General features: G+C 39.8%; 1 protein-coding gene across 5 annotated transcripts in view; it reads right to left on the reverse strand.

The window, feature by feature from the left end:
• Atx-1 (Ataxin 1) overlaps positions 1-14,322 on the reverse strand; it is a 71,785-nt gene that overhangs the window by 30,723 nt on the left and 26,740 nt on the right. For 2 of the 5 annotated variants that reach the window (XM_022067849.2, XM_022067850.2), the window contains exon 3: positions 2,902-7,124. In XM_022067849.2, coding sequence (XP_021923541.1) covers positions 6,855-7,124 — 270 coding nt within the window. In that variant the 3' untranslated portion in view covers positions 2,902-6,854. Of the gene's footprint in view, positions 1-1,734; positions 1,880-2,901; positions 7,125-13,977; positions 14,205-14,322 lie in introns of those variants that run through there. The other 3 variants (XR_015536182.1, XR_002543649.2, XR_015536183.1) reach the window with 3 other exon arrangements.

Genomic DNA, 14,322 nt, shown 5'->3' on the forward strand with positions numbered 1-14,322 from the left:
CTTGGAACGAATGACTTCTCAAGACTTGGGACATGTGACTTCTTTTGACTTGGGACAAGTGACTTCTCAAGACTTGGTACAATTGAATTCTCAAGACTTGGGACATGCGACCTCTCAAGACTTGTGACATGCGACTTCTCAAGACTTGGGACAAGCGACTTCTCAAGACTTGGGACAATCAACTTCTCAAGACCTAGGACAAGCGTCTTCTCAAGACTTGGATCAAGTGACTTCTCAAGACTTGGGACAAGTGACTTCTCAAGGCTTGGTACAAGCGACTTCTCAAGGCTTTGGACAAGCGACTTCTCAAGACATGGGACAAGCGACTTCTCAAGACTTGTAACAAGTGGCTTCTAAAGACTTGGGACAAGTGACATCTCAAGTGTTGGGAAAAGTGTTTTTTCAAGACTTGGGACAAGTGACTTCTCAAGACTTGGGACAAGTGACTTCTTAAGACTTGGGAAAAGTGGTTTCTCAAGTCTTGGAACAAGTGACTTCTCAAGACTTGGGACAAGTGACTTCTCAAGACTTGGGACAAGTGACTTCTCAAGACTTGGGACAAGTGACTTCTCAAGACTTGGGACAAGTAATTTCTCAAGACTTGGGACAAGTGACTCCTCAAGACGTGGGACAAATGACTTTTCAAGGCTTGGGACAAGTGACTTCTCATGACTTGGGCCACGCACTTCTCAAGACTTGGGACAAGTGACTTCTTAAGACTTGGGACACGCACTTCTCAAGACTTGGGACAAGTGACTTTTCAAGACTTTTGACAAGTGACTTCTCAAGACTTGGGACACGCACTTCTCAAGACTTGGGACAAGTGACTTCTCAAGACTTGGGACACGTACTTCTCAAGTCTTGGGACAAGTGACTTCTCAAGACTTGGGCCACGCACTTCTCAAGACTTGGGACAAGTGACTTCTCAAGACTTGGGAAACGCACTTCTCAAGATTTGGGACAAGTGACTTCTCAAGACTTGGGACACGCACTTCTCAAGACTTGGGACAAGTGACTTCTCAAGACTTGGGACAAGTGACTTCTCAAGACTTGGGACTAGTGACTTCACAGGACTTGGGACAAGTGACTTCTGAAGACTTGGGACAAGTGACTTCTCACGACTTGGGAAACGCACTTCTCAAGATTTGGGACAAGTGACTTCTCAAGACTTGGGACACGCACTTCTCATGACTTGGGACAAGTGACTTCTCAAGACTTGGGACAAGTGACTTCTCAAGACTTGGGACTAGTGACTTCACAGGACTTGGGACAAGTGACTTCTGAAGACTTGGGACAAGTGACTTCTCACGACTTGGGACAAGTGACTTCTGAAGACTTGGGACATGCGACTTCTCAAGACTTGTTAATTACGACTTTTCGCAACTTGGGACTTGCGACTTTTCGCGAATTGGAACTTGCGACTTTTCATAACTTGGGTCTTGCGCCTTTTCGCTACTTGGGAATTGCGGTTTTCGCTAATTGGGACTTGCGACTTTTCGCGACTTGCGTCTTCTCACGACTTGGGACATGCGACTTTTCGCAACTTGGGGCTTGCCACTTTTCGCGACTTGAGACTTGCAACTTTTCACTACTTTGGAAAAATTTTGAATTTTTCAAAAAGAATTTCAAATTTTTCACTTTTTTGGTTTTTTGCGCTTTTCAGACAATTTCCAGCATTTTTTGATTTTTCCAAAATTTTCAAATGGTTCAAAAAAAATTCAAAATTTTCCCCACCTGTTGCCTTGAAGACCTGGTTGCTGTCGGACTGTTTCTGATGTACTGTCTCGGACGATCGTGGTTTGTGCCTCACAACGGTCCCTGACGTGCCGTCTCTTATAAACCCAGTTGCGGCAGGCACCACGTATGGCAGAGACCGGTACTGGAAGAGAACCGTTTGTTCACACACCGAGTCCTGCAGATTCCGGTTGCTGCAGATAGCAACCAGGTGAAAGAGAGTCCGAGTCCGGCAGATACAGGATGAGGCATTCACCGAGGCTGGCATGCATCTCTTGGGGAGAGTTTTGAAAATTTTTTGAAAATTTTCGAAAAATCAAAAAATGCAGGAAATTGTCCTAAAAGCGCACAAAACCAAAAAATTTGAATTTTTTTTTGAAGGTTTAATTGTTTAAAAAAAATTGTTTTGTGCGCTTTTGGACAATTTCCAGCATTTGTTGATTTTTCGAAAATTTTCAAATTTTTCAAAATTGATTTCAAAATTCTCCCCACCTGATGCCTTGCAGACCTGGTCTCTGTCGGACTGTTTCTGATGTACTGTGTCCCTGACTAACGCGGTCTGTGCGTATCTGGATCTCTGCACGAACTGGACTCTTAATGACGGTCTCTGACGTGCCGTATGCATAGTACGGGTGCGGGCAGAGACCGAGACCATGAGATACAGTGTCTGAGATCGAGAGAGGCAGAAACACGGTCTATCAGAGACCGGGTCCTGCCGAGGCAGTCAGGTAGCAACCGGGTGAGGTAGACGACGAGACCGGCAGAGACAGGCTGAGGCATACACCGAGTCTGACAGATATCACTTGGGGAGAGTTTTGGAAAAAAATTGAAATTTTTCAAAATTTTCGAAAAATCAAAATATGCTGGAAATTGCCTAAAAAGTGCACAAAACCAAGAAGTTTGGAAATATTTGAAAATTATTTTGATTGTGAAATTTTTCAGATATTTTTATGTGCGCTTTTTGGACAGTTTCCAGCATTTTTTCATTTTTTGAAAATTTTCAAAGTTTTAAAACACAGGCACAGACAGACTGAAATTGACAGGTCTTTCATGAAGTACAACTAACAATCTTTGCCCCTGCCAGAACTCAAAACTTGTCACTCAACCCATAGCCTAATCGTTATACTGACCATCCTAGTTCCTCATATTCAATTAATACATTTGACATCACAATATAAGTCTACCTTTATTAACACAGCCATAAGACTGTACAACACATTGAAATAAATGGCACTAATCTCATACATATCTTGAAAATATTACCTACATAATACAATGTAATAAAATCTGAAGGCACTTGCATATAAAAGGATTTGCCTGGACAGAGCAGTATATAATATACATGGATTGTCTGTTTTCTGCTCTGTACATCTCAACAGTTTCAATAATTGCACGGTCTTCTTCTAGTAACATAATACATGTCTCTCAAACACAATAAATCACACAACACAAGTACCACCAAGAGTTTTTCGAAAGTGTGACAGCCACAAAATTTGCTTATGAACTTACATTTAAACCTATCTTTCAGGAAGGTGTTAAATGCTAGTGAATTCTTTATGGTAGAAGAACAACACTTTTAAAAATAATTGTAATTTTTGGTATTAATATTTGGTATAATTCCTTTTTTCAATTTTTTTTGCGTCTTAATTTTTTTCCAACAATCTTTTGGAGGAGGGGGAGGGGACAATAACTTTAGATTGGTAAACATATGTCTTTTAGTCTGTTACCAGGCTGAGTTCTCCAAGAAAATTTGTGTTTAAAAGACAAAAAATGCCCGGTAAAACTAGAACACCAAAACTGAGGGACTAGTTGTAAAATTGTAATTGTAAGCAATAAAATTCATAGTACTGATGTTTAAAGAGTGTAGTTTCTTTCTTATAATCTTGAAATATTTAAGAAATAATTTATGTAAATTTGCATTGCTAGTACATTACTTTTTGCAGTAAAAGTTCCATTGTGGTTTGCTATATGAATTCACTTTCACTCTTCTGCAGCCACACTCTTTTCACATCAGATCTTCAAATTCCCATACCATATATTGCATACCATAGGCACAGTGAAAGCCAAAAAAGTACCCCACAACTCTGATGCAAAGACTGTAATTTGTCATTTAAATATAGCTGCCAGGTCATATAGTGTGCAATTATGGTTAAGAGCTACATTTGAAATTGTAGATCAATTCTTTGGTTGTAAATTGTGCAGTCCTCAATATGTTTTAGATATTTTCTTCAATTACAACATGAAGACAACAAAGTTCAATCACTGTTAAAATTATTAAGGTCACATTTAACTGGTTATAGCAACTGTCTCATTATATGCACTGAAGGTTTCATAACCTCAGACACTGTTTCTGGAAGATGACTATGATAACATAAATACTGATGGAAGAAAATTCTGTTTATTTCAATAATCTTGTAATTTAAAATTGTGATAATTCTATCATTTAACAAACTGCTTTAATCACAATTATCAGTCTTCCTTACAAACATGTTTCAGCCCTATTTGCCATCATCATCTGACCACCAGTGGTATAACATTTAGTTCCCTCTTCTAGCACTGACAGTCAGACACCGATGATTGGACTGTTGATCTATAAGAGTTAAAATGTGTTTGTCAGGAAGAGTGACAAATGTAATTAAAAGCATCTGGTCAAAATATAATAAGAATTTAATTAATATACAGGTAAGCTCCGATTTACGCTGGGGTTACGTTCAACCTCCTTAGGGTCGTTAGCTGAAGCGCCGCAAATCGAGGAAGAATTATAATGTATTGTACTGGCAGACGAGGTGAAAGCAACTGACGCTGACACTAGCGCCGCCTAGGTACCCATTTCCTGTACTGCGTTTATGCTTGTATTTTCAAATTTTCTTATTATATTTGCTTTTTTCATTATTATTTTAAAAGGTCGTTAATGTGCAACAGCATAAAATGAAGCGTCATAAATCGGGGCCTTCCTGTTCTTTTATTCATTTTAAAATTGTTCTTTCTTATCTTACCACCAATCACAAACAACCTTCTACTACAAGATATGTCATTTAATTAATTAAAGTTTAAATATTTTGGTTTGCTCGCAAGGAACTGTGTTGTTCTGCATCCCAGTAACAAGCTGAACTGTGCATCACAATCTCCTTGCTGCATCAAACACAGAAGCATTACCATCAAGTACTCATCTACATTTGCAAAGGTGGTCCAAGTAAAATTTCCACTAGCCTCAAAATACCTAGTCCTTAGTATCCAATTTAAATAAAATTATCTGTAAAAATGCAATGCAATTAAATATGAAGAATCAGGACAGCTATGCAAAGGTTTGGAAAAACTGTAAGAAATTTTGGTTACTGCTCATACAAATAATATGATATATTGAAGCCATGTGTAATATAGTAACAGGAACACATGCATGCATACACATGTAAACAGACAAATGCATAAATTTGTGCCCTGAAATTTGAGTGATTTACTTTGTTATGTTATAGTAAACAGATTATAAAATTAACAATAAAATTGCAGAATATTTGTTAAAGATGCTTACTGCTTTACAGTTTAAATAATGGTTGTGACATCTGCCATGGACTATCCCTTATTTCAGTGTCTTGCCCTCTTTTCTCAGGAAGGTCTGTCAGGACATATAAATTGCCACATATTTCAGTTTAACTGATGCATTAGCTCTTGAAAAGTAATAAATCATTCGTGTTTATGACAACTGCTTTGGGATACGAGCATGTAAAGAATTTTGGTCAGACACTTCCTGGAAAGCTGTCACTTGAAGAACCAAAAAGGAGGTGCTGGAGCATTCAATATTTGGATATTTGGGTATTTACGAGCCTCTTAGTTCCTGCTGCCCTCAAAACAAATTGCCCACTATTTTAGAATTCAAAATCTGGCATCCCGTGTATGAGATGAAAACTAAGATGAGAACATTTCAGAGTTATCACCAAAGGAAATTTAAATATTGCAAAGAACAATAATCAAAACCCTCTTATGTAATGGTATGACTTATAAACCATTCAAAATGAACTGGACATGATACTCCAAAAACACGTGACTTAATTTAAATTGTGTTGTTTTTTAAACAAAAATTTCTATACTTTTGCATGCTATACTGCCAATTTTTTTATGTCTGTGGGCATCAATTAATACAAGGTACATTATTTCATTTACATGTATATTTTTAAACCAAAATACATTGTCTGCAACTGAACAGTGCTCTTGTAAAAATGCATCTATCAGTGGGCTAAAGTTGCCAATTATGTGTATTATATATATGTGGGTCTCCATTCCTTTCCTTTTTTTATCAATAAGAATTTAAGAAACAATGACAAGACTTACAGAGCTTGCAGGCTGATTATGACTAATGACACATAACAGGAGCGGGTCAATGTGTGTGTTATATCTGTTCCTTAACCATCCAGTAACCTTGAACCCCGTTCTACCTCATTAATATGCACAGCTACCAGTTGATGTTTTCAATGGGCCAGATATGATGGATTCACTTGCAAGGGTATATGTGGGTGTACCAGTTCAGCCACTTCATGCAAATGTTAGGAGAATACCTCAAAATAGAACATAATCTTCATTCACAATTATCCATCATTTTGATGCTACATAACATGTGCTGTAGAAAGAAGAAGCATAGAAATAGTGTGATAACTGCACATGTCAATAAGATCTTTTCTTAGCACATGTAATTCACAGCTACAAACATACAGAATGTTTCAATCTCACTGATTTTGATACCGAGTTCATACCAGTGTGGTGTGCATGTGGATTCAGCCATATCTGTATGTGGGGTGGAGAAACTCACCCGAGTGACATAACCTGCATGTAGGAGGGTGGGATGACCCACCAGTGTGCCACTCCACAACACAAAAGGCAAAGTGATCCACCCATGAGTCACACAACCTGTAGACTAAAGATGGACTCACCAATGAGTAACTACAATGGACAGAGTGCCTTACCAGTGTGACGCACAGCCTGCAGACCTAGTGCAGCAGCAATACACCAGTGCGTCATTCTACAGCTGGACATTGGAAGGAGCAGCTCACCGGCAGATGATGACGGGTCTCCTACACAGTGACGCTCTACGTCACATAGGAACACAGCTTTGAGGTAGCGACATAACGTCAGTCCTTCTTCCTTTTCATAGAAACAGACGCTGGGGGCATCTCATCGTCTTCATTACAGAACTGATCAGGGGCAGACCAGCGTCGCTTACGGGGGTTCCCTGCCCTTTTTGTGCTCTTAGTCCGCGGTGTCAGGGATACACACACATCACCCACTTGCAGACGATGACACCTGAGTCCGTAACACTGAAGTGTTCGCTCCGGGTAGCAGGAAGCCCATCCTTGGTTGATGACAAAGAACGGGTGTTCCAGGGCTGATTCGAACTCAACCTGCAGCATCAGGATGGCAGGTCACATGCAAATAAGAAAAGGAATAAAAAAAATATTATACGTCAAAGATAAGCAAAACAGACACATAGGTAGGAAAACCTGGAGGACAAAGAGAAGGAGGAGAACAAAATGAACAAAAACGAAAATATGAGGAAGAAAGTGAAGGAAAAAGAGAATGTGATTCATCATAAATACAGGAAAAAGGATAGAGATAGTACTTTTAAAACAGTTCAAGGTCCAATTCACTCAGCATAATTATACGTTACTTATTTCTCAAGCTGATGCAAGTGTTACACACTGGGGTGTTTCATGTTACATGCTTAACTTCTCAGTCTCAGCAATAACGCGAGATGCATGTTGTCAGACCAAGGTAATCCAACGGTGGTGAGCATTATACCGTGTTATAACAGATTTCCGTCTTCACATTATGGGTCACACTGGTTTCCAAATGGGAGCAAGTGTCCTTTTTGCAACACAACGCGAAGATTCAACATGGCTAAGGTCAAAGTCTGTCTTTGGGTGTGATCCTAAGCCAGTTCTATCTTCACATTCATCTTAAAATAAACTGTACCAAAATAATAAAACTGCTTTTTATGCATAAATGTTGGGTAATTGTGGAAGAAAAGTGGAGACAAGTAATAAGTCTAAGCTAAATAATGAAACACCAAAGCAATTATAGATGAACAGTAACAGCAGGCTAGATTATAATTCACAATTAACATACAGAGGAACATATTTATGATCAGTTGAATTTGTATTCCGACATACACCCCTACAGACAAAAAAATAGAACAAGTATTTCTGGCACGTTGCGGTCTCTACACTGGGGATGACTGGCAATGCTGATAACACTGTGACACTGTGCCCTTCGAAGTTGATTAACAGGTTCCATTTCTGAGCCTGAGAACCAAGTATCCTGACAATACTCTTTTGCTTGTGCTTTATGCTTTAAGCAGTCCACGGCGGCTTCACTCTAAAGACCGACATTCAAGGCCATACAACTCATCTCACTCGATGCTATGTAAATTTTGTAATTAATTCTGCTTCGTTAAATAGCATACAAAACCAATGATCATACAATAAATGTATGTTAAGATTTCAGAATCTCAAGGCAGTGATTACGAAGATGGCTGTCAACTGGGTTGTAGCGGTGTGTAGTCTGGTAGAAGTTTACCACCGTTTCAGAGGTCTTTGCTGCCTCCAGCATCGGGGCAGTAGACGATGAAGGCAGCAAGGACTTCTGAAACGGTGGTAAACTTCTACCAGACTACACACCGCTACAACCCAGAAGACAGCCATCTTCCAAGTAAATGCACGAATGGTGTCTGTCCCCAAGCACCATAAAGGTACTTGATGCATGGAGGTGAAGCTCCATCTGTTTCTATTATATGAAAAGCTTACGTTTTGCACAGTTGCAAAGTACAGGAGCCATTTTAATATGCGTCCAACATGGAAGTGAATCAGCACGGAAATAGCACAAAATGGAGGCACACGTGGCTGGCTCCTATAGTTAAAAATAGAAATACGTTTATTCAGGACACGATTCATAAAGCAGAGCTGCCAACACACTTGGCCGCTCACCAATACACTACGAGACATAAATAGCCTCAAATACTACAACGGCGGGGAGAATCAATTTGGCCGTGTGCAGGTTACAAGTTCACTGACTGCCGCTCGGGACATATCTTCCCTGGGTTCACATGTTCAGCTTCTGCATAAAACTGAGAGGAGCTGTCTGTGAACAAGAGATTTACTAAGAAATTACTAAAGAAAACGTAAGTCACATAATTCATATTTCTGCTCACCTTGAACTGTTCGGATGTTTAAATCAAGAGGATCGGAAGAAGGTGCGCTTACGTGAAAATACGATTTAATGGCTGGCTTTTGTGATCACAATGGTCACAATGATCACATAAAACCAACAATCTACTGTATATAACTAATTCCACAGTATATTGTCTTTCTTGAACAGCTGATAAGCGTTAAGCTGAACAATAAATTTACAAATCTTGAAGCTCTCACGCCGAATGACTGCAGGACAATCATCCTGGGTTACCATTCGCGTCAAAGTTGGGTTAAAATCAGACGTTTTCGGAGAAATACTGTCTCCAACATATTATTATGGAGGTTTCAGAGTGGGCGGAGGGGAAAATAAACGAGAATGTTAACTGAATAAATGTGTTTAATTTTGTAAGATACATCTTATAACTGTTCAAAAGATCCGTCACGATTTTCAATTGCACAGCTTTGTTCGTTCCAAACGAGAGTTTACTGCCCGTTTAATCGTTTCGGGGTGTCCTCATACATAAGCAGCAGCATCAATAATCCCCGGCACGAGTTCCTCTCTCGTGTGTTAATTTAGTCCTGTAGATCATCTCTTTAATCAGACACCATAAAAAGAAATCAAACGAGGCTAAGTCCGGAGATCGCGGAGACCAAACCAAGTATTTTCGTAATGATGATTCTACTAAGCGTGAAAATCTGATTTATTTTACCAGAACAAATGTCACGCTCACGGTCACCACGGATCTGAACCAACAGATAACTGACAATAGTAGCAACTACAAAATTAATTGTTGTAACATCTTCAACCAGTGTTGCCATCTATCAAAGTACGCACGTGTAGGCATTTCTTGCATGTTGTGAAACATTCTGTAACGATGTATTTCTTTGTACGGCAAAAGAGTTTAAATGGGCAGAGCGCCGGAGAACAACCCGTTTTCACAATACACAATGCCCTTGTGTTTACATTCGACTAACGTTTCGGGCTAAAATATGTTGTTAAATTAAAGAAACTGTTCGGCACAAAATTAACACATTTGTGTTGGAGGTCGACATTAAATCTGCCAGGCTAATTTCACTTTGGTGCCCATCGGTTCACTCCGATTTACTGGAGGCAAAATCAAACATTAACAAATTCCATAAAAACAACTTACTGCGCAAAATTTTTCATGACGCTGAACATGTAAAAACATTTTCCGATTTTGTATGTACTTATTTAGGGGCTCGCCCAGCCTCCTATCCAGTGTGTACCGGGTTGTTTCCTCGGGGGGGGGGGGGGGGGGGGGGGGAAGCGGCCGGGACACGAAGCTAACCACTCACATCCTTCTAGAGCCGATATTAATAGTGAGTGGAGCTACACCTCCACTCCCACATTAATCTGCATGGCGTAGTGCTTAGATAAGCATCGAGGACAACGTAACCTTAATGTTGCCTCTAGGTGGGCTTGCAGAAATCCCGCTTAAGTTAGGTTAACAGTGTCTTATAAGGCTACGGGGTGGGGTACCTCTACTGTTTATTAACTGTCAGCAATGAAGTTACGACCGAAATGAATTACAAATAACGATGAGGGATGAAAGTTGTTTCAGAGTGAGGTACATCGATAACCTCTTCCATCAGAGAGGGGGGGTTATGGGGTTCATAACCTCAGTTATCTGGGCTCATTTCGTCCACTTCCGGATACAAGTACGTCGTCACTGCGAGAAACGCTGAAGATATTTTTTTCCTTTCAATTGTATGCCTTTGGGACTAGGCAATGCAGCCGAATACTATCATTTACTATTGCACCGAGAAATATAAGCAGGTGAATAGCAGTTCTGTTTTTAGAGGTGGGTTGATGAACTAAAAAGACAACTTCCTGCCAACAGGCGCTGTTCCAAGTGAATGTTTTGATGAAAATCCCTTTGTTTCTCATCATGACGGAACTAGACGACAGAATACCTCAGCAACATAGATTCGACACATCCTACAGCAGAAGGCCGATTTGAAAAGCTGCGAGACGCAAGTGAAATGAAAACGAAAGCATTACTATCTTATTACACAAATTTCTGTAAAGTTTTTAATTATCGTCAATTGTAAGAAATAATAAATGAAGAACGTATGGCATGAATTTTTTTAATTTTTCGTTGGCAGGATGTCAACTAGTCGCTTGTTACTATTTATTACTTCCAACTTCTCAGTATATGGACGTTTGGAAATATTCATCTCTCTTTCAATTTTGGCGGACGATCACAGTGGCCGTGCAGTCAAAGCGAACTGTTTTAAACAGTTCGGAAAATGGAATCGGGGGTTCTAATTCCCTTCGGGTCATCACGGACGTACAATTTGTGTAAAATGAGTGAAGCTCTTAAAACTTTCTAAGACCAAGACCTGAAGTGATTTTAAGTGGTACAGTCATTAACAATTTCCTTGTATTTATCCGCGTGTGGCTTTGCTCCTCCTTCCACTAATTACAAACCGCCTTCAATCACAGGCATCTTCTTAAGGCTGCCACGTTTTGAAAACAGCCCTTTCGAAAGCGTACAAGCACGTTATATAAGTAATCTGAACACTTTAAGAAACAACAACGGTTTGTTTGTCTACAATCAGATTCGAACAAAGAACCTTTAAATCAGAATTCCAACGAACAACAAATCTCGGAAAATAAAATACTCATACCCGCCTCTCTCGTCAATGCAGCATAAATAATACACGAATGATAATAGGCTAATATGGATTCCTTTTTGCTTGTTAACAAAATTTCGTGGACTACTAATAATTACACATTCCCCTTCGAATATGACAAACAACATTTCAGTATCAATTTCTAGTTGCTCTTGCTATGAATTCCACAAGGAAATGTTAAAACGACTGTCTGATATCAAACAGGTCATTAAGTATGTTGACCACGATTACCAAGATCTTTGGACTTCTATTCTAGCATGGGAGGTAACCAGCAAAGCACACAACAAACGAAGAAATATCAGGCTAGAAACAAAAACAGCAGTCTGATACGTAAATTAAAATTTGTTTGGAGAATTTTCATAAATAATATCAAATATTAGATAATCGTGGGCTCTTCTTCGTTCCATACCATCTGCGTTTACAAAAAGTGTAAAAGGGCACGTGACAGAAAAAATTATTCCAAGATAAAAGAGAATGGCAACATTCATTGGTTAAGAATCAATTTTGAATCCGAATAGGCCATCAGGTTTATCAGCTAAAGTTGCGTCAAACACTGCTCTGCAGCGCGGCCGACAGTTCGCGATGTAGGATGCTGACCTGGATGTGTGTGTGTCGTCATCGGGAATTCCAACTCCGCTACTTAAGGGCGAGGTGACTCGTACGTAGGCATTACAGTTCCCAGCTACCATACCATTAACTTGGGCTGAACGATGGTTGCTTGCGTGTTCTTCTCTTGAATTCATAAGTGGGTGTATGGAAGCGTGCGTGCGTGCATGTAAGCATGTATACATGAATGTGATTACGTAAATAAATACATGATAAATCTAACATCTGTGTTGTCCACATGACACTATTAAAATGATAAACAAATACTCATATGAGCGAAGCTTTATCACGTACGAAGGAAACTATGCAATCGAAATTTTACTTCAAAATCACAAAGAAGATAAGGGCCAGAAGGCAGGATAATACTATAATGGATGTTAGTGAAATATGTTGCGAGAATGTAAAGATGGAGCTGGCTCAGAATACAATTCGAAAACTTCATTTTGATCACAGCGATGAATTGTCAAATTCCACGAAACCAAAGAATGTCTCGACAAATTAAATTATTTGAAACCTGTATTCGACCTTGTTCGCCCTATCCAAAGGATACAATAAATAAAAGTTTCCCCTGTCCCTATGTACCATGCTGTGAACGCGTGAAGACTAGATGAAGGAGAGAGGTTAGCTTCACGCTGTAATCGTTTTGTCACCCAAAACACTACCCCGATTCATAATGATGTTACTGTTCTTATTCTTATCTATTTCAAAGCCTCATGCCTCTGGACTCTTGAATTGACTGACTTCAGTCAGACTACGGATGCTCCTTCTTTTTTTACGAGGTGATATCTGACGGAGTAAGAGTACGCCAAGTCTTTTATAGTTTTATCCCAGCAGAGTTTAATTCCTAATATATACTAATAATACTATACTGATCAACACAGCTAACGCGTACTACGGCCCGCCACTGGACACGATCCTGAGGCAGATTCACCCATGCCTCCTCATTACGGACTATCTTAATACCCTCATCGGTGTTCAAAGTCGTTGCTCTCCAATACGTTTCTCTACAGAATTTCTGAGTAGATTTATTTTTTCCCCCACTCGAAAAATGTCTAGGGCACCCGCGGACTGCATCACCTGAACTAGTTCGTTATCTACGTGACGCGTATTACACAGATTCTCACGATAAAAGATACTGAGCAGGAAGTTAAGTTAACAATATTTTGATTCATAAATGAATACGCTGTTTATGGGCTGCAAGATAAGGGTTCAATTCCCGGCAGGGAATTTTCTCTTTATCAAAAAATTCAGACAGACTACTACCCAACTAGGATCGGAAACTTTCTCTGGGAGCAAAGCGTTCTGAGCGCAAAGATGTACCACCTGCTTTAACAATCAGTAACTCAATATTTTATTGGTGGGTTTGTATGATTCTCACTGTAAACAGGGACTATTTCCTTGAACAGCATAAACCACTTCATATTTGTAATGGCGCAGTTTTGTGTTTTCCTTGCGGTACGTACTGAATTCTTAAAAATTTGGACGAGCTTCTGCTTCAAAGAGTTAATTCTCTAAAGCACTGCAGTGAGTTCATTAACTCTGCATTTTCCCACACACAGAACTTTATATTCTATTCGAATATTTCAGTTAGTTCTTACAATAAACAGCTATTGTTTTCGTAAATAATAACTAATTTTTGTAACATATGCCGTTTATGTTCTGGGAGGCAAACACCGAACTGCAAATTGTGACTTGGAACAAGTTAGATGGCTTCATTATTCCGTTTCCGCTGTCTCAGCAAAAAGTACTACAAACAACGAAATTAAAAATACCATCAAGGCCATACTTTACACAGTGACTGTACCAATGTCTCAGAGGTCCTGTGTTCGAGCACGCGTCGCCTACCAGAGGTCAGTCACCCTGCTACCTTGTGCTGCCCTGAAGGTTGCGGTTACCAGTTTCTGTCAGGGTCGTCCTGTAGTCTCAAGGTCGAAGTCATCGTCCCGGAACTGACTCCTCGAGAGAACGGGGGGGGGGCATTACCAGTTGTACTACGGCAGCCAGCTTTTGACTTTTTGGACTTCAAACACACTGCACAGAACGTGAAGAGTAAAATTTGTTCCGGTGCTTAACTAAGCATAACATTATGCAGTCGTACGGGAGAGTGGAGGTGTGGCACCACGCATTCTAACCTCGGCATCTCGACATG

This window comes from Zootermopsis nevadensis, unplaced genomic scaffold (assembly GCF_977971745.1).
Source record: "Zootermopsis nevadensis isolate Lab colony 2312 unplaced genomic scaffold, Znev_1.0 Znev_ptg000021l, whole genome shotgun sequence".
Taxonomy (NCBI): Eukaryota; Metazoa; Arthropoda; class Insecta; order Blattodea; family Termopsidae; genus Zootermopsis; species Zootermopsis nevadensis.